The sequence below is a fragment of the Periplaneta americana genome, chromosome 2 (genome assembly GCF_040183065.1).
Source record: "Periplaneta americana isolate PAMFEO1 chromosome 2, P.americana_PAMFEO1_priV1, whole genome shotgun sequence".
Classification (NCBI taxonomy): Eukaryota; Metazoa; Arthropoda; class Insecta; order Blattodea; family Blattidae; genus Periplaneta; species Periplaneta americana.
The window spans coordinates 147,030,478-147,052,763 of NC_091118.1; the positions used below are offsets into that span (position 1 = coordinate 147,030,478).

The window sequence follows — 22,286 nt, forward strand, 5'->3', positions numbered from 1 at the left end:
TAGTAAAAAGATAGTGTTACCAGGAAAAGTTTTTGCTATTGGAAATATACATTTAAATATACATGTTGTTTTAATGAACCAAACATTGCAAGTCACTAAGATTTCCTGTTAATCTTGCATAACAATTTTATGAAATGCATGTTATGTAGTATGAAATATTGCTTTGTTGCATAGTCTATAAATGCTTAGTTCATATTGCTGGAGACACTATTCACCTTTGATTCACACGTTTATACATAAATGAACTGTTGACAATGTGCATGTATTATTTTGTGTGCTCTGCATGTGATAGTCCTCTTTGACACTTCACTTTTCCATCACTGCACATGCCATGAGTTTGATGCTAGTTCTTTTTCGTCGTCATCCTCTCCTCCGCTTTTCTTGTCTTCTTCCTGCGTCCTCTCCTTTTTGATCATCATTATTTTTTATATTCCTCCTTTCGCATGACAGCAGTAGTGCCTATTGTCATCGTCACATAGAACTGTGGGAGGTTGCAATGCCTTATGCGCATATTCTGTTTTGCTTCTAACTTGGTATGTAAGTCAGGGGGTGTGAAATAAATAAAAACATTTTTATGAAGTGTTTTTTGCGATGTAAGCTTGGAGTATAGGCAAAAAATGCTGTAATGTCATAAAATTAAATGTTAATATATATATATTTTTTTCAGTGGAAACACAAATTGTTAAACTTTCGAATTGATAAGCAACACGGACAAGACCTTGATCAGCAATCTTGCTGGAATCATTGTCAGAATCAGACTCCTCCAGATTTGCGATGATGGTCTCCAGTGTTTCATCCCTTGCCATTTTCTTAAAAAATATTCCTTCTGTAGATATTCGGCATTTGGCATGTCTGATGCACTCATGGAGGAAGAGACATATTCGATTTTGATTGAAACACCAAATTCCTTTCTGAAACGAATTCTATAGCACTACTACCCACATAGTATATTATTAATCTCCCTACCTTACGAGCTGGAACATTTATCTGTCCATCCATTCACCCATATCCATCCATCTATACAAGTTGTTAAAGTGTAATAATCATGTGTCCTAAAATTAATATCTTCCGAGGTATTACAACTTAACTTGTTCATATTAGATGCTCGATGTGATTTCCATTCATCATAACACATCCTTCTGCTTGACATCTTGAGCTGCATTGACATGATATGAGTACAGTTGGACAGAGTATACTTGTCTGAGCACTCTCCTAGACGTGATTGACACATATCACCGATTGGATCATTTAAAAAATGGCGGATCTGGTCCTGCAGCATATTGTAGTTGTCACAGACCAGACATGTTGATGAATGAGTTAGAAATAAATCAAATTCTTTCCCGTACAGCAAACAGAAGAAGTGCCACAAATCTATTCTAAGGAGCGACAAATTGTGTGCATCTACGTGTTAATTTAACATTAAATCTGGAACCAATGTTTCCTAATCCCTTTTTTTCTTACTAAAAGTTAATGTGTCTTTATTTGAAAACAAAAATAACATGAAATGACAATCTACTCAAAAGAGGCTGTAACATTTTTCATCTTACACAAGATTAAATGACGGATGAAATGTTACACACCATATGTCCCCAAAAACTGCAGTTCAAGAGAAATGAATAACACTGAATAACAAAAAAACACTTTCGGTGGATATCTTGGTACCCAACAGGTGTTCTAAGACAACTGAAACATGCCGATTCCAAATATACAAACCATTTGTCTCTATTACCCACCGTTCTTGAGATATACGACATCAACCATTATGTATAAGAAGTCACAGAGAGAAGTTTCAGTAGAGCATTTATTGCTACATGAAGTAATAATGAACATGGCTTTAGCTAAGAAAATGGTGCAATTGCGCCACATAACACATAATTATAGTAGTAATATTTCAGTACCATCCTGTAAGTCTTGGAAGTGGCTGTCTGCAATGGTCTTCCTCATTTGTGGACCTATGAACACACCTTTCACTTTCGCGTAACTCAACTCTGGAAACTTGTTACACAGGTACCAAAAAGCATCTGAGTCAGTGTCTAGTGCCTTCACGAAATTCTTCATGAGTCCGAGCTGTATATGAAGCGGTGACATGATAACTTTGTCATGCTCAACCCATGGCACACAAAGGCTGCATTCTATTTCTGAACAGACAATTGTTCTTTATGTGATGGTTTTTTCTATCTGTGATGTCCCATTCGCAGATGAAACAGCAGTACTTGGTGTACTCTGTCTGCATTCCCATGAGAATAGTGATAACGTTTAAATGACCACAGATACGCCAATTGTACTCGTGACAGCGAATTTTTTCTAGAAATAGCAACATGGTTTCGTACGTATCTTTCAGGTGCATAGAATATGCAACCGGTACTGACGCATATCTGTTTCCATTGTGTAATAATATTATTTACTACCTTCAAACTTGTCTTAGGTGAGTCTATGAACAGTCGCCATGCTTCAATGCTGTGTTCTACACCGAAGCTTGACATAAGATCTTGAATGTCCATGCATTATCAAATAGTATCACTCATTGCAAAGAACTTCACAAGTTCTTTATGTCTGTGCCGAAACTGTGAAGTCGTAACCAGTGCAAGGAAATTAAATTGCTTAAGACGTGAACCGAGCAGTTCAGCTTGGCCTTTTGTTAGTGCCAGGTCCCGTACGAATTGCAAAGTTGAGCATTATTCATTAAATGAATATCTTCTCCAGGTTGGTAGTAGTCAGAGTCTGGGTCGTTGGTAGGAGATGAAAGAGTACTTTCTTCTTGCGTTTCTTCATTAACTATGTATTCTGCAGGTGCTGTTGGTATTGGACAAATGACGGGGTCATGTGAAATTGGTTTCGAAACTGAAGGAACGTCTGGATACTTTACAGATGCACTAGTTTTGTGGGAGAATGTGGTGACGTTTGACAAAAAGAAATAACAGTCTGTGGTGTGGTTGCTTGACTCACGCCATATCACAGGAACTCCAAATGTCAGGTGGTTGTTGTTCTTCGCCTTCCTTATCCAACCGCACAAGTTGCATGCATAGATCAAACAGATGAACTGTGGTTCCCACGACTTACCACTATTCACTTTCGAATCAAAGTATGGTTCATATTATATTTTCTTAAGAAACTGTGTAAAAGTTTTCCAATGGAATTTGTCTCTTACATAGCCGCACACGTATCAAAGCACATCTGGTGAAATTCTACATCATCTGGAAAAACGACAAAAGAATTCGACGAAGTGTTCCATGTAAAAATAAAATTTCGTCGATAATTTCCAAACCTGACTTGATAGCACAAAACGGTTTTCAGATTTGAAATCAGCATGAAAAACTACATTAGAAATATTAAACATCATGTCAGATATCTACCACTTGTTTAGCAGTGTAATTATTACGTAGGTACGTAATTATGTCTCCAATGATAAGACTTGTTACCACTAAAGTTTTGAGGCTCAATGATATCTACATGAACTATACTGTAAAATTATCCTAACCCTACCTTCTACGAAAGTAAAGAAAAATGAAATCACTTTATTTTTCTGTGAATTTTTGCTTTTAATGTACTGGTCAATCACGAAAGTGTCTGCATAGCTTACATGTGTAGTGGCAGTTTAATTAAATTTACATTATTGAAGTTTTCTGATTCGATCTAGTCATTTGGATTGTTTAGTCAACTGCCCGAAGACAGGTTTGAACCTCAAAAGTGACACCAATATGGCACCACTATGAGGCAACTAAGCCAGAAGGTAATGGGGTAGGGTGGCCAGTTCCTTTCTCCTTCCATTACATACATCGCTGACTAGTTATACTTATTATACTAACCAGACTTCAAATGTATACAAACAATTGTTCTTCCTCTGACACATCAAGTGAGATATATTGCCTGATAATAGATGTACCGTACATAGCCTATTATCAGCCAAAACCTCAGTCAGAGGAAACTCACTTGAATATAGTGTTACAAAGTAATTTTGTATTGTACATGTGAATACTAAATATGCGAAGTAGTTGATAGCTATATTAAATTTATTTCGGCTGGATCTAACCTACAATTTTCTTCATGAGGTTTACATTTTACTGCAGAGACCTGCCCGTCCTTGTATTTGCATTCAGATAGTCTTTAAGTTCCATATAACTTCTGTTTCATATAGCTCGATTGACTATGCACTTTCATGCTGTGTCCATTTTTTTTTAGCGAGAGCTTTCATCCGCTGCCATTTTTAATTCACGCTTGTATCCGAGCATTCTCGTGGAAGTTGAGCACAGCCCTAGTCAACTAATGTCAGATGTCGGCATTTGAGTGCACTTGTATTACCTGTTGCTACGATACGAGTATCATCCGAGTGACTGTCCAAGCAAACTTGGTCAGATTGTACTCGTATTGCGTCAGTACAGCTTTAGGGAACCATGTGACCTTTCAAACCCCTGGCTGCTCTCTGATGTGCAAATAGGAATTGAAGACACACTCCTGTAGCGTTTTGAATGTCTTCAATGGCTGTGGTACAGGACCTTTACGACCAGTCCATCGAAGATCATATACCTGTGTTAGATGTTGTCCGACTCTTATGGAAATGAGCTTGTGTTCCGTCATGCATAAACCACATTATTTTATAGTCTTTGATGGTATGGTACTCCCTCCAGCAAGATGGGCAATTAGTTTTCTAAGAATCGCCGATGCAGAGAACCAGTTAATCTACAGGGTGGAATGTGTGACCCTATTAACCTGTCACCAACACACCAATTTAAATTTTTTTTTTTTTTCGTAAAAACTGTTTATTTTAGGACTCATGTTTATTGGACTTTTTTTCTTGTGATCCGTATTATCATCCCTTAAAATGTTAGACCCTTTTTTAAACACTCTGTATAACTTTCTGTACCTATACAGAGTGGAAGTGAAATAACCTTGCAGCTTGAAAGGGATGATAGGGTACACGTAAATGAATAGAAAACCTATATTACGTTTTGTGATTAAATGAACGGTTAATTAGAAAAATAAATTGGAAGTTTGAGCAGTCCGGCATCATCGTCGCTAATACACACTAATCGTGATACAGATGTAAGAGGTCAATGAACTCGGTGAATCTCCGTATGTAAGCTGCATTCTGCTGAGACGTTGCCACTCACTTCTTACAATGGCTTGAATTTAGGAGTTTTAAAAATTATATTTACACGAAAATTGTTCACACTATTGAAATATGCCAGAGGGATAAATTATTCTTTATTACATTTCTTATCGATATGGACAAAAATCACGATCCTACTCGCAATAGTTACCCAATGAGAGATTGTTAAACATTTGGGAAAAAACATTTTTTCTGGAAAAACTATGAACTTTCCACCAATATGATATAGTTTTTTTGTTGCATATAAGATGAGCTATTCGTTCTGGAAATCTGTAAAGCTATTTCACTTCCACTCTGTATATGTCTATAACTATATCTGTTTGTCTATGTCTGCCTTTGTATGTCTGTCTGTTCGTCTGTCTATTCATCCATTGAATTGAAAGAGAGGAGAAATGGGAGGAGAAATTTGAAAGGTACGCGAAAACGCGTCGTTGCAAGAGGTAGTTAGGGTCTGAGAGAAACTTAATATGTGAACTGCAAGCCTGTTGGCCACTTGTCTCACTCCAGGTTTCACTGCTCCACTGGAGGAAAATTTTGAAGGGGAACAGTCGAAAATAGAAATGGATGTTACCTCTTAGGTACCACATACAGGAGGGGGGGGGGATGATGCGCTAGAAAAAGTGACTGCAGGATGGAGAAAGAAATGACAGAAGGTGTAAGTCTGCACATTAAAAGAAACTTTGTCCTTTCGCAGTGCAAGTGGAGTCGTGTAAACTCACTTGTGTAACAGGTGTGATGTTCAATGGCTAAGGCAAGACAAGGCCAGGCTGCTGGAAGTAACACAGCGAGTTGTAAGTCTGCAAATTGAAAGATTATGTGTCCTTTCGCAATGTGAGTAGAGTCGAGTAACCTCGCTCATGTAACAGGGTAATATATGAAAGCTGAGCCAGGGCATTTACGTCGAGAATATACGTTACAAAATTTCCCATTCATCCATTTACAGCCATGCATCTCTCTGTCTCTCCAGCTACCTTACCTACCTACCTATCTCATTGTAATAGTAGTAGTACTTACTGGCTTTTAAGAAACCCGGAGGTTCATTGCTGCCCTCACATAAGCCCGCCATTGGTCCCTATCCTGAGCAAGATTAATCCATTCTCTATCATCATATCCCACCTCTCTCAAATCCATTTTAATATTATCTTCCCATTTACGTCTCGGCCTCCCCAAAGGTCTTTTCCCCTCTGGCCTCCCAACTAACACTCTATATGCATTTCTGGATTCGCCCATACGTGCAACATGCCCTGCCCATCTCAAATTTCATCTCTTGCATGTTCATTGATGCATTCAGAAATACAACCAATTATTTCATTCTGAATCGTTTTAGATTTCCCAGAAAAAACAGGCCTAATTTTTTCATAGTGATTTCTAATTTTCAAAGGGCCAATGAAATGAGAGCCAATAATTCTTTGAAATTCCCGTTTTCTGTGACGAAATACTCTCATCATGACCGCGAAAAGCCAACTCCTGCTTGCTTAGAAACAATACCGTATCGATTACGGTGTGCATTACCAGTCTATTTAAACGTACGTTTTCATTAAATTGACTTACGTATAACCTAGTACTTTCCTTTAGTGCATCCGCAATGGTGTTCACGTTCTTCTGCAGTGCCTTTAATTGCAAAATACATTTAATGTGTTCAGCTGAATCTGCATGGCTGTGAAAACCGCGATTGACATTTTTGAAATCGCAAAATCCAGTTCAATTCCAAGCGAGTTTCTTGTTCCCCAGAAGAAGACATGGCCAACAATATAACTTCTCGTTATAATGACTCCCACATGACCAGTTGTAATCGGTATACCACGAATCTTGAAACTGAATATTGTATGACCGACCACCAGTTTTCACTTTTTTCATAGTTATATTAATGTGACTTGTTGTTCTGCGGTATTTTAAAATATCTTGCTTATCTTCTGCACACCAACGAGAGAACGGTGTTTCCAAAAGATTACACACTAAATCGCTTAACGGATTCATGTTTTCATCGCATTAATACACTTAGTAACACCTTCACATTTCGCTCCACTTGTCACAACAAAGAATACGTAGGCCTATAACTAAAAGCGAAATCGTTGGTCTGCGCGGGTCAAATGTACAACGTAGTTTCAAATGTTATGCCAACTTTCTTCATTACAGGGTATTCAAATTATTTCAAAATCTATACAAAACATAATATTCAAGAGGTGCTAACGTTAAAAAATACAAAAATAGATATGTTATATACTAAATTTAAGCAATATTTAACTTCTTTACACAATAATTTATGTTTTCTTATTTAGTTGCAAAATATTACAGTTTGCCACCCTGGTCCAATGTTTGGACGAGAGAGAGATTCTGTCTTTCAAGAACAGAGAAAGGAGATGAATGCCTGCTCGCCAGACCTTCCTAATACCCTTGCAAAAGGGACCGGTAATTCATAGTAAGCAACTCGTTGTCATGGCAACCGGGTGTGTGTACTGAAGGCGAAAAGGAAAGTCTCATTCGGACCTTCAGCTGGTCTGCTAGCCACGTGGCCTGGCTGGTGAGGGGTTCATGTGAAGTGCTGCAGTGAACGTTAACTGAACGGATTAAGCCGAACAAGATATTAAAAAGTAGATCAAAATATGGTTTAGTGAAGAATTCATTTTATTTTAATTTATTGATAAAATATATTTTATTAAAACACGAAAAAAGGGGTGAAGGTGGCCTTCATGTACTTCACTTGAATAACCGCCACTGAATATGCATTTCTGGATTCGCCCATACGTGCAACATGCCCTGCCCATCTCAAACGTCTGTATTTAATGTTCCTAATTATGTCAGGTGAAGGATACAATGTGTGCAGCTCTGCGTTGTGTAACTTTCTCCATTCTCCTGTAACTTCATCCCTTTTAGCCCCAAATATTTTCCTAAGAACCTTATTCTCAAAAACCCTCAATCTCTGTTCCTCTCTCAAAGTGAGAGTCCAAGTTTCACAACCATAAAGAACAACCGGTAATATAACTGTTTTATAAATTCTAACTTTCAGAATTTTTGACAGCAGACTAGATGACAAAAGCTTCTCAACCGAATAATAACAGGCATTTCCCATATTTATTCTGCGTTTAATTTCCTCCCGAGTGTCATTTATATTTGTTACTGGTAATAGTAGTAGTAATAATAATAATAATAATAATAATAATAATAATAATAATAATAATAATAATAATAATAATAATAATGTATTAGCAATACAACAGTACTAGTATATAAATTTGTTACAAAATTAATAAAAGAGTGGGCATAATGCTTGCAAGTTCCCTTGAAATGTTTTAACTTACCTTGTTTGCATCATTACATCGTTATTTATACCATATTTGCACGCGAAATTACGTTTTTTTTTCTCTGGAAAGAATTTGAACAAGAACCACTTGTGAATGTTTCCATTTGGAGTAAGTTAGTGGTAGCCATCAGACATCCATTCAATATAAAATCACTGATATGATCTTTAAAGGTTCTGTTGATGGAAATGTTTAGTGATTGCAATATGTGGGTAAGGTTATCAGGGATCATAGCTAGATTAGTGTTCAGATATTAGTTTGCCCACTTCAACGGCCCCACAAGATGATCATAAAAGCTATTTAGCTTAAAAACTGAAATACAAATTATTCAACACTCAAAATCTGAGATTGAGGGGGCGTGAGACTTCTGCCAGTAAATATAACAATTCATAATTGAATCGGTTATTTATAACAATTCATAATTGAATCGGTTATTGTTGAAAGGAACTGTTATGTGGATAATCTATCGAAGATTAAACCAACATATATATATGTTGGTATATATGTTGGTTTAATCTTCGATAGATTATCCACAAAACAGTATTTTTCGATTATTTCAAAACTTTAAAAAGTGGACTTAGTTCCTTTCAACAATAACCGATTCAATTATTACCACATCGATTCTGACTAGTTTGATTTAAACAAAGAGCAAATGAAATAACAATGCATTTTAATTTCAGCTGCCCTCGCAGCAACAGTGTCTAGTGGTGGATATGCTGCTGGACGTAGCATTCATACTCTTGTGGACAGAGGCACACATAAGCAGAGCATCGGGCTTGACAACGCAGAATCTCGCAACTGCTGGTTGGGAATTGGAGGAAGCGTTATTGGAATTGCTTCTGGAGGAGCTGTTGCAGCTGCTGCTAAGATGGCTCAAGCGGGTGAGACGGTGGCATTAGCAGGCCAGATCGCAATGAAATCAGTAACAGCTACGTCTTGTATTGTTAATGCTTTAGGAGTAGCTAATGGACTTGCTAATATTGTTGTAAAGGTAATTGATGCTGAACCAGTATCATCTTTGGATATATTCCAGTTCTCTTCATCAATTCTGTTCTTCACAAACTCTGTTATTTCTACACATCAAGCACATACTTTGATAAATAGCATTGGAAGAAGTGGAACTGGAGAATACACAGGAACTATGACGCAAATGATGTCCCGAATTTCTAAATTTGCAGAGAATACGAAGAATACATTCACTGGAGTTGTAGAACTTAGCCAGTATGAAGGTCTTACTGGTTTCGTCATAGGAAGTAGTTCCATAATGAATTCTCCATCTGTACAACAGTCTTTCTTGACAGTCTGCAAATGGATATATACAAAATTTGTTGAGATTACCAAGTGTCTGCTGAAAGGCGTCATTACTATGGCAAAGTACATGTATGAAGTTGGGTGTCTTTTGAATAACTTGTGGGAATCTTGGAATAAAGAAATAGACGAAGTTGTTGAAAAGATCTGCAAGGCATTTGGCGTTAAGCACTGGTCGGACATAATAATTGAGGGCTCCAGGATTCTGACTGAATGTGAACCCAGTAAAATTAGAGAAATAGCTGGAACTATAATTTCGGAAACAAGAGCAATAAAAATTAACAATAAACCAGTCGAATATTCTGACAGAACTCGCATAACTGCGGGAATTAATGCCAGTGACAGAGCTGTTGAAGAGCCAGTACCAGGACCTTCTCGACAGATGCACAGTTTTCATGAGAGTGTCAATGAAGAGACTCAGACTGCTTTATCTGGTGATGAGATATTCAACATTCAAGCAAAGTTTGTAGAGTTACAGCATTGCAAGTCTCTACCAGATTTCCTAAGATACATGAAATTTGTATGTAAATTTGTAAAAGCAGAAGTTGATAAAGAAAGAAACAACTATGATGAAATGTTGAGAATGGTGCGCGAGTACTCTCCAGATGTGAATATCGAGGATTTTAATAAGAAGTACGGAATATCTGGAAATCCAGACAGTCATTTTTTTCATAAAGTGCTGAATAAATTCACATCTAGAGACGGAGATGGATTTTTCATGCTCAAATTGGCATATGACAGCGAAAATGCTTGCATGTCAGCACAAGAGCAAGAAAACGAAAGATTTTGTGAAAATGAAGAATGTGCCTTTGATTACTTCTATAATAAGACAGGACTGGCCCCAAATGGATTTTTGAACAAAGATCAGTTCTGTGAGTTAGCGACAGAACTGACAGAGCATCTTTGTGATGAATTCAATGTAACAATTGAAGAAAATGGAAATACCTCTGTGCTGCAGATCAATGGCGGACAAACAGTAATAGCTGTGCAAAGTTACCTTGAAGGTGGGAAAGTCTCTGGTATTGTTTGTATGCACCGCAGTGCTTTGTAATGAGATGCATTACTGCAAGTAGTACTGATGATGATATTCTTCTAACCCTCGAAAAATTTGTTTTAATTTTTGACAATATATGCAGCATAGAAGTTCTATACCAGCTAAGTGCCATTTTGATCAATTTGTAGTTTTGTATGTCAAAATATTCTATATGCCGAGGCTAATGCATTGCAAGACCCACTAAGCTCTAGATCGTCTGTAAGTCGTTTCTATGACTGTCTATAGATAGTGTATCATATATAACACAATTACAAAATTAAACAGTTTTTCTTGAATAACTCGAAAACCTGATTGTGGCACTAAGCTGGTTTAGAACTTGCAATGCTACATATGATCCATATTTCCTTCACAGTTGTGTTCAGCGCTGATATTTAATTCCAGAATGAAATAAGATTCTTCATTTTTCGAATAGATATGTTTGATAATTGATTTTAATATTTTTGTAAATTAGTTTAATGGCTTAATATTTCTTTTAAATATGTCGTAATCCACTACTACCATATTAGATATTATCATTCTCAGTTACATTAAATATGTTCTCACTTCAGTACAATATGTCTTTAAGAATTATGAGTGATGTATGTATTTAAACAGTTATGAAAATTAATCGCATATGAAAGTTTATTAATCGGCCTTAAATAACTTGTACTGCTGCAGGCACATTCCTGGATTATGAAAGTTTAATCTAGAATTTATTTGTGGTATTTGTAAATTTCATTATATTCAATTATATTCAAACAAAATATCTAAATTTATAAAAATCACTGGCGTCATTAATGCCGTCTTCAAATCCTCCCATGTTCAGAAACATACAAGGCTAAAGGTATATAAAACACTAGCTCGACCGGTCCTCACTTACGGTAGCGAGGCATGGACAATCAGAAAAGCTGATGAGCAAAGGCTGACGACAGCGGAAATGAGGTTCATGAGACGAACAGCAGGATGCTCTTTGCTGGAACACCGTAAAAATGTGGACATATTGCAGGAACTCAAAATGGATCCTATAGTTAATTTTGTTCAACAATATCGACTTCAGTGGAAAAAACATGTCGAAAGGATGGATCGCACTAGATGGCCTAAACAGATTCTTACTTATGTACCAAGAGGAAAGAGGAAATTGGGAAAACCACGAAAGCACTGGCATGAGACCGTAACAGATCCTGTAGGGTCTAATACGTGAGGGATATGATGATGATTATATTCAATTAAATAACAATTTTCTAAATTAATATTGAACACGAAGTTTGTGTTTTCGGTGATAAATTAATAGCCATTTCTGATTAATGATAAGTTCTCAGATAATCCAGGAATATTTTATAACATTCACAAAGTACCGGTATACTGGCATTACCTTCCCTACATATCATTTAATGGATTTAGTGGTGTGAGTGTAGTAGTGTACTGTAAACTTTCTTTGGGTAAGAGGTCACAAAAATCAGTATGGGTGTAAATGGTTGCATGTTGAAATAAATGACACTTTAATACAGATTTTTCCCATTATAGGGCTCAAAGTGCCTTGCAAATTTTAGCAAATTAGACTCTACAGTTTTCTATTGTATGTCACTAGGTTAGGTGAATATTAAAATAAATACACTAGAGTCTCGATTATCTGAGATTCTTTGTTATCTGAGTCCGAAAAAAAAAAAAACTAAATTACTGTAAATAATGGTTGTGGGTCGTGATGGAGGTTGTGGGTCGTGTTTCCATCGGTGCCAAAAGATTCAATTGTTTCACAGATCGAGCCTAACCGTTCTTCTTCAGTATACTGTACAGTATTGCATGTTAGTTGCTTTTTTCAAATGTATACATTCTGTATGTTATGTAGAGTTCATATTAATCCGACTTGTTCATTCCATTTAGTCTATTAAGTAAAGAGTTTGTCTAATTTCTAATCAAAACACAGTTTTTCAGTAACCATCCTTTTTATCCGAGTTTTTGCTTATCCGAGGTAGTCTTGATCCACATTAACTCTGATAATTGAGACTCTACTGTACAAGGCAAAGCAAATGAATGTTTAAATTGTGATTATGTGTAACTTGTTTTTCAGAGTGTTACTTTATGAACTGTTAATTTTTTTAAATCATAATTTGCGGAGACATATTTAAATGTTCGTTAATTCAGCATGAATGTAAACACGATTAAAGTTTGTTATAAAAGTATAAAACTACAAATACTCAAGTTATGTTATGGCGGAGACATACTTTTGCCTATGCAAATTTGTTCGAATAAAGCACATATATTGAAAACATGGTGGGAATGTAAAATGGACACGTTCTAAGATGTGCATATACTATCAAGTTATTCATATTGTACTTCATTCATATGTCTCTTAGGTAATATTATATAAAAAGTATTAGTAATGAAAATAATTGGAATGAAATTGTAATTTAAGTGCTTATATTTATTATCCATTTGCAATATTATGGATTTGATCATATCACTCTTGCATTACTAAGAGAACGAAATTATGTTCGGTCATAAAGCATCTATATTAATTAGTATGTCTTCCTCTTTGGCAGCTGTTAATGATTTTGCTGAATTATGTTTTATATATTTAAATTTTAAAACCACTCTAGTATATTTTTTTAGTCTTGCAGTTTGTGTATCTCTTGGAATTTATGTGAGGTTTTAATAATTATTACATAAAATAAGAGAACTATACAAAGCATATTAAGATTCAGATTAAAATAATCTACCAAAAACTCGAAAACTAAAGTTAGTACAAAAAAACACAGATTAATTATGTAGTGTATAGAGCACAATCATTCGAATAAATTGAGAAGTGCTTGTATGAATAAATACATTGAGTATCTGTGGGATATATACATACCTTGATAATTTGATAAAAAAAAGTCTAAAAGTTTATTTTATAGAATATACAAAACATGCGTGGACCTTCTGAGGGCATCTTGTTTGTCTTTAGAATCTATTTTTTTTAATAAAAGTTTATTTATTTAAACTGTGACATTTAATTTCAGATCCAGTATGTTATTCTTTCTGTATAGCTCTTCAGTTATTAATCGTCTTTCTCGTATATGTACAATTTCCTCACCTCAACTTAAGGAATAATGTTGATGGAAAAGGATATGCAAAACAAGGCTATAGAGTTTGGAACCAAGATGTGAGAGAGAAATGTGATGTTGAAGCATTCGTTAAAACAAGAAAAAAAGAATGAAATGCTTACATCAAGAGACTTAAGACTTAGAGGAAGAAGAGAAGTATGTATACCCTTGAGAAGATTGAATGAGGTGACATAACCATATTTGACAGACTATGAAGACAAACAAGCACATGCCTATACGAAAGAAGAAGTGAAGAATATTTAACTGTTGCTCCAATAGATCAGTATAAACATTGTGTATTATTGTATGATCTATTTACGAATGAAAGTAATACTCCACTGAAGAGCTCATGATCTTCATACATGCATTAAATCGTGATTGCATACGTTTTTCTAACATTGTGTTATATAGACAGGATGGTGAGAGAGTAAATGAAAGTGAGAGTTTTTCATACCATTAATCTAATATTAATCCTATGAGATGTTCATACAACGAAAATTGATTGATATCAAGCTCATCCAGCCTATAATGTCAGTCTAATTAACCAACGATCCTATACCACCTTTAAAATGCTGTGTTGGTATTGTTTCATGATGCGTTTTTTTGGGATATTTGTGTTAAACATGATCATAATTCACATCCGAAATTTGTCACCTATACTTAAACAGAATCTTTAACAAGAAATATATTTCTCTTCAAGAAGCAAAAATTCGAACATTGAAAACTCTACATACAACATATCCATTAAGTAATTGGACATATATATGTAGATGGCTCTCTCATGGATCCTGAGGAAGGAGCTGGAGCAGGTGGTACTTGTGATTCTTTTCCTTCTATAAGAATGTGGGGGAAAATACCACAAATTTTGATGGAGAAATTGAAGATATTTATCTATCCCTTCAACATTTATTTTTTTGGATTCATCATTGCAAGAATATAGTCATATTAAGTGACTCTAGAGCCACAATACAATCAATAATATCAACAAATCAACCAAAAATGGAAAAAATAAAATAGATCCATTCAATGATTAAACAAATCTAAGCTTTAAATAAAATCATAGTTCTTCACTGGATTCCTGCACATTGTAATATAAGTGGTAATGAGAGAGCTGACATTCTAGCAAAGAAAGGCACTAAAATTGAACAAAAACAAAACTATAATTTTTCATATTATTCAATAAAACAAGTTATTAAAACTACAATTAAAATATTATAATGTCCCAATATTAAATACTACAAAATATTCCTATTGGAAAAATTTACTAGAAAAGACCTGATTTAATTCCTGACCTACCATGTAAATCTTCTGTGGCTATGTACAAACTCCTTACAGGTCATGATGTCTGGGTAAACATTTACATGGCATCCTGTGTGCGCCAAATTGTGTATTATGTTCTCAAGAAGAAGACATGGATATGAATCATTTAACACACTGTGAAGTCTTATATCTAAATACTGGGAAGCAAGAGAGAAAATAACTCGATTGTTAAATCAAGAGCATTAGGTACCTACCTACTGTTAGAAGGTTTTAGCCTATTTTCCTGTCTCGTGGGTAAAACCTCTGTTAAAATCGGTAACATGTGGAAGAGAACAACCACCAGATTGTCACCGTCGATTTAGAACGAATGCTAGATGGAAGTACAGTTGCTCCATGCAATTCAAAAGAGAGTTATAACATGCTTCGTATGTAGTAGGTAGATGGCAGCATAGTGAAATTGATAAAAGTAGTAACAGTCAAAGCCTATAAGACTGAGCAATCTGTTATACCCAGGTATATGTGATCTGGGGTAAAAGTAATGGTGATCACCAGGAAGAGTTATAACTAGAGATGTGATTTTTAGGTGCTAAAAAGTGAGAAAAGTTTATTTTTTACGTGCTAAATTATTTTAAAATATTTCCTAAAACATAAAGAAAATGTATAACAACATAAAACGTTTTTCTGTTAATACTAGTTTTTATGAGAAAAAAAGTACAGAGGTACTAATCTTCATATGCCTGGAAGTTACAGTGCACTATAAAAGTTTTCTCCAAATTCTCCATCAGAAATCTGTGTTGGTTGTTACGGAAGAAAGCCTTATATCGGGAGAAAGACCTTTCCACATCACATGAAGTTAGTCTAGTGTATTTAAAGAGAAGAATATCACTAACACTTACGTGATCCTAATCAATTGCTGCTTCTTCACCCTCCAAGACCTTAGCTATCTCACACATTGTTTGAAACCCGTTGTTTTTTTCTAACACACTTGTGAATTTATTTTTCAAAGTTTCCATTTTAGAGCTCCTGAATGAGTCTAATTTTCTTTTGACATTGCATGCTTCTTGTATGGTTTCTACCAAGAGATTTATGTTACATCAGATCTTTTTATTGAATCGCATAAAAAACTCAGGTTGGCAGAAATGTACGCTAAGTCACATTTTATAGAACTGTCATTTAGCAAATTTGGCATTATTTCTATCGATGATGCAGCTTCATAAACCCAACAAAAGTAAACTATATGTACATATTTAAGAAATAGGTATTTACTCAATATTCGAAATTGAAAAAAAATTAGCGCAAAACCATAAAAGGATTAAAATATGTATTTATAAAGAAAATTCCGAAAATATTTATTTTACATAATTTTTTCTAAAAATATGTGTTTTTATGTGAAATAAGATCTCATATTTATGAAAGTGATTCTTTGATCGTAGTTTTAAACTTGGTCGCCTTCCTTAATCTGCATGCAGAAAAAAACATTTATTTTCCTAAAAATCCCATCCTAATTTGAACTGTGATAAAATAAGTGAGTGTGTGAGTCTTGTATTACTTAAGTGATAGTCTTACAGTATATGAACACCCTTAAGATGTACTTTTATGCCACCATTGCTGTTTTCTACATAAACTTTACAATGAGTTGTGGTGTATGTCTTGTAAGAACTACATCACTTGCTATAGCTGCTGTGTATACGCAAACTCTTACTATTCCTTAAAATGTTTATGCAGCATTGGTAGTTTTCTAATGATCAGTGGCGGCTCCCACTGTTTCATAATAGGAGGGTCACACAATGGACAAAATGCAGACACAGACAATATAGGCCTAAATTACACACACAAATAAAATTCGTTTATAAATATGTATTATGCATATGTACGGTATATAATACAAACTTATAAATACTCTATAAATGTGGTAGCCTACATATTTATACATGCAAATACAAACTTTGAAGGAAAACATATAAAATATATATCTAGGCTTACCTTGTAATTAATGGTATATCAGATTTACCCTTCTTGTGTTGGTTGTGAGATCTCTGCAGTGGCGGCTCGTGAAGAGTGAAATTGGAGGGTCACATAATATTGGGTCATAAAAAAGCACATAAACAAAGAAAATTCCATGCAACATAGTGTATAAGTAGAAAATAACACAGAAAATAATATTCTAATACACGTATCTGAAAAATTAATGCTTGTATATAAGATGAACTCGTCTCTTTTAAGCTGTAGCGAATTCTTCAATAACCTTCTTGTTGAATTCAGGAATGTGACGAATCACTTTCTTCTCCAGAGAGAGCACAGTTAAAGCATTCAGTCTCTCATTTTCCATTGAATTTCTTAAACATATTTTACTATGATTAAGGGTTGAAAAACAATGTTTACTTTTGACTGTCGCCATTGGGATGGTGATATTAATTTTCACAACATGATAAATTCCAAGAAAGTGCGCGACGTGTTATTTTCCATATAGAATTGTAAAAGAGAGCAGCACTGGCCGCCCTGTGCAAATCTTCACGATTATATAAAAAAACCTGCAATTAGGTTTTCAGTTCCTCTCCATTTAATGTGAAATAAACTTTGATAGTGTCTCTGAGATCGTTTGCTGGAAAATTAATCGCATAGTCCTTGAAATTACTAAGTAAAAACAATTTTGAAGCACTTGACCATGTGCCTTTATGGGTCTGCTGCCTCTGCTAATGACAGTTCTCATTTAATATCAACGAATGAAACTAAGAAAAGTATAGAAAGAAAACAGTACTCTCTACAAGTAAGGTTTGAGGTTTTTTTAATGAAATCGTACATTTTTAATTAGAATTTAGATGCTTCTGTAGCAGTTCTGGAATCCGCTTTTCTTATAGGTAATTTAAAGATAGGTTTCTGCTTTCATTTGCATTATTGTTTAAAACCAAGTGCTAAGTGCTCTTGTAATGTCAGTAATCGGAACTGTAATAATACAGATTGTTTAGGTAATGACATTTTATTAAGAGGAGTTCCATATTTACTATAGATCTACATTTCAAATTGTTACATATATTTTGTCATTACATTAGTTACAAAAACTCTCAGTAAGAAAAACAGACTAAATTCCATATCTCAGAAGTAAGTGATCTAGACAAAGAGAACAATAGGTCTACAGAAGCGCTTTTATGCAATTGAGAATTGTTTTGAGCATTTAGTATTTGTTAATGCCATTGCAGGAAAGAATGTAATAACAGATCAAAGAAAGGAATATTGGCAGAAGTGAATGGGGAATGCTGATGAAGAAAGAGAAATTATTTATAAATAGTTAGCAGAAATACTTAGAAAAAGAAGTAACAATGTTTCATCAAATGCTTCTGTTTACTGCAGACTTTCGCCTGTAGATGTATTCTGCTGGGAAATGTGTTAAAATGATACTGTTTCTTTTCTTTATCAGATAATAATTAAATGCGTTAGGTTCTGATTATAGTGTTTGTTGATAAATAGTTTGCAGTGTAAAAATTATTTATTTGTGATCACTTAATTGCATGCTGTACGAGACATGTGGCAACTAGGAAAAAAAGAATAATACTTCACAGCTATGCTAGTGATATTCATAGTTAGAAACTAAAACGAAATGCACATACAGTTCTCCTGTTTTCATCTACAATTGCACTACATATGTCTAAAGAACTTGTATCAGTTATATGCAGTACTGTATTATTGTAGAGATAATGTAATGTAAAATTCACGTTTTCTCTTGAACATTTAGCAGTTATAATGAAATTATTTGATCTGATAAAAATTTAGGTGCTGTAACAATTCAGAATGAAAATCTAGTAGTTTGCAACACAGAAAGTTTCTATTCATCTGACTGTCCATTTGATAGCTATGAAAAATTGCTGGTATTGTATACATTATGTTTTTTTTTATGACAGATTGTAGTTATTTCTAATATGTAGATGTTCTGAAGTAAATGTTTTAATCTACATACTTACGAAGTATTTTTACATGTGTCTCGTAACTGTTGGCAGTAAAATTTATTTCATTTATTTCTAGAACATTCCATAAAACAAATGTCAAAGGAAGATTCCAACTGTAATTAAATTATTTTACAATAGTAATCTTCCTAAAATTACGTCTTCAGTGAAGGCGTAATTTTTACAGTTGTAATCTTATTGTATGTTATGCCATGTAACCAGAACAATTAAATGGAGTTATTTGAGAAACTCTACTTAAAAACTGAGCAACACTAAAAAAAAGTCTTATCATGGAAGTGCTGGTTTCTCTTCCAGTCAGTTTTTTTTCTTTATTTGAATAGCTCTTCAAATGTGGCACAAATCACATGCATCTTGTGTGTAACGTCACCCTTTTTTTTCTTCCATATTTCTCAAATGACTGAATTAAATATAGTGAACATACAGTATAAGATAAATGTGCAGGGCTGAACAATTTTGACCACTATCAGTCGTAAAACTCTTAATTTACGTACAGTGATATTAACTTTAAAAAGACTCTTGGAAGACTTGCTAGGCTGTTTCTTCCCAGTTTTCTGTAAGGATCCTTCAATAGGTTCTTGCAGTCTTAGCAATATACAATATGAATTTTGAAACTTATTTGTGAATAACGTCAACTTGTTGAGTCCTCTCAGTATCTCAGTAATATACATGAGTATGCAGTGTAAAATGTTATGTATCCAAGAACACATAAGAGATATTCTTTCAAATAGATTAAATTTCTTAGAATGTGAAGTTTGCAGATGACCGGTGTCAGGGTTCTGTAAAACAGCACACCTATTTTTGTTACTGCTGTATTGGTAATATATATCACAGTATCCTAATAAATATTTACGACCTAGTTCATATGTTCAGTTGTGTGTTATTTCTACCAAAATGACGTCATAAGAACTGAAAAGAAAAGCGTTTTTTCATTTATTTTTATCATTATGAATTGAATTGTCTTATGAAATACCAGTATTTTAGCTTCTCAACATAATCCCTGTCTCAGATTCAGACACATGGTCCACCAGTGCTGCAATGCCACTATACCCTCCTTTTACACAATATTCCTCAAGGTCTGCAAAACCCTCCTGCTGCTGTGGTAATATCTTCATTTGACAAAAATTTCTTCACAGCCAACTGAGTTTTGAACTTTTGGAAAGAGAAAGAAGACTGAGGGTGCCAGATCTGGTAAGTAGAGAAGGGGGTGGTGTAGCAACAGTTCGAATTTTAGTTCGTGTAGTTTAGCAACCGTGATCGCAGATGTTTGAGCAGGTGCATTATCATGATGAAACTCCACTTTCTTTTGGCCATACCCGGCCTCTTCTGCGAATTTTCCCTTTCAATTTTGCAGGAGATTTAAATAATATTGTCTGGTTATTGTTCTCTCCTTTGCCAGACAGTCAATCATGATTATCCTCTTATAATTCCAGAACACAGACACCATGACTTTCCCAGCTGATTGAACAGCTTTTGCTTCCTTTAGAGGCGGGAATCACTGTGCTTCCATTGTTTCACCTGCTGTTTTGTTTCTGGTATGTAGTGGTGGATCCAGGTTTTATCAGTGGTCATGAACTGCCAAAAAAATCGGGTATATTTTTCTCAAATCGAGCTAGACAATCCCTCGAAATTCTACATCAGATGTGCTTTTATTCCGGTGTTAACAAACTCAGAACCCACTTGTGGAGACCTTGGACATGCCCAAGACATTGGTTGAGATGTGGTGCACCCGTTCAGTTGAGATAAGCATAACCTTGCTAATTTTCCATACTTTCAATTGACGGTCATTTAACATCATATCGTGGATTATCTCTGCAGTTTCTTCACTTGTTGCTGTTACTGGATGTCCACTGCGGTTGTCATCTCCCACACTCTCTCGACCGTGTTCCAATAGTGCCGCCAATTTTTTTTCTCAGTCCAAAACATTGGAGCGGAGTGTAGCATCCATGTCTGTTTTAATTTCTATTTGACTCATTCTCCTTTTTACGAAATATTTAATGACAGCACAAAGCTCGATATTTTCCATTTTTTTTCAGTCTGTTCGGTGCATTAACTTGAAAATTTTACTACACAAAATGTAGTTAACAGGAAAAAGTTAACAGAAAATTATGATTTTTCGTTCTTGAACTAATGTAAAATGGCCACTAACAATGGCGGCATTGTTGACACGTTTTCAATGTTATCCATGTGTCAGACCACGAAATTTTCAAACGCACCTTGTATATATCTGTGTCTCTCTCCCTTTCTCCCTCCCTCTCTCGCTGACTCCTTTGTCCCCTTCTCTCACCCCAATTCCCTTTCCTTTCTGTTTCCCTCCCTCTCCCTCTTTCTCTCTCTTTCTCCTCCTGTCTCTTTCCCCTCTTTGTGCGACCTTCCGTCTTCTCTTCTCTTCTCTCCTTCCCCTCTCCCTACCCTTATCAGCAATGAGGACGTTCATTTGAAAGTTGTCAGCACATGTGTACGTGTTGCGTGATCACCTGAGCCATTTCCCGTCGGTTTTTTTTTCACCTCACAGAGGAAACGTATTGTGCATGTGCACTCAGTTTGGGATGGTCAAATAAAAGGTATTTGTCACATTGACCTGTATGAAAAGCAGCTGATATTAATGAATGCAAAGGAGCCTTATCATTCAATCATTCATTCATTCATTCATTGTTCTGCCCAAGGGCAGGTCTTTCACTGCAAACCCAGCTTTCTCCAGTCTTTCCTTTTTCTGCCTTCCTCTTTGTTTCCTCATATAATCCATATATCTCAATGTCGCCTATCATCTAGTATATTCTTCCGTTCACCATTCTTTCCAGTGCATCCTTCAGTAGTCAGTTTCTCCTCAACAAGTGACCCAGCCAATTTCTTTTGCTCTTCCTGATGGATCCTTATCATTATTCAAAAACTAATAAGGCCATTGTTCAGAAGAACGTAACTAGTTTACTCAGTTCCTTCCATGCCCAAAAAAGCAACTGTACTTGAACAGATATAGCTTCTCTAAAGTGTGTTCTTCATTAATTTATATCCAATTGACTGAGTAAGAAACTCACAATTCTGGGATGACATGCGAAGTTTCTGAAATATCTTTAACTCTCTTGAAGCACCACACCTTTCAACAAATCACAGCCATCATAGAATTTTTTTTTTTTTTTTGTAAAGCTTTGTCACACACCAACGTCTTCATAAATGCAGCACTCACTATGACGAGTTCTCAGACATCTTTACAACACAGCGTTGTGGCAAGGAATGCATGCA

The 22,286-nt window shown here is 35.2% G+C and overlaps 1 protein-coding gene across 3 annotated transcripts in view; it reads left to right on the forward strand.

Annotated features, from left to right (window-relative positions):
* LOC138694674 (uncharacterized) overlaps nt 1-19,910 on the forward strand; it is a 30,422-nt gene extending 10,512 nt beyond the window's left edge. For all 3 annotated transcript variants that reach the window (XM_069818649.1, XM_069818650.1, XM_069818647.1), the window contains one exon: nt 9,087-19,910. In XM_069818649.1, the coding sequence (XP_069674750.1) occupies nt 9,087-10,765 (1,679 nt within the window). In that variant the 3' untranslated portion in view covers nt 10,766-19,910. The remainder of the gene's footprint in view (nt 1-9,086) is intronic.
* Nucleotides 19,911-22,286: the final 2,376 nt, after the last annotated feature.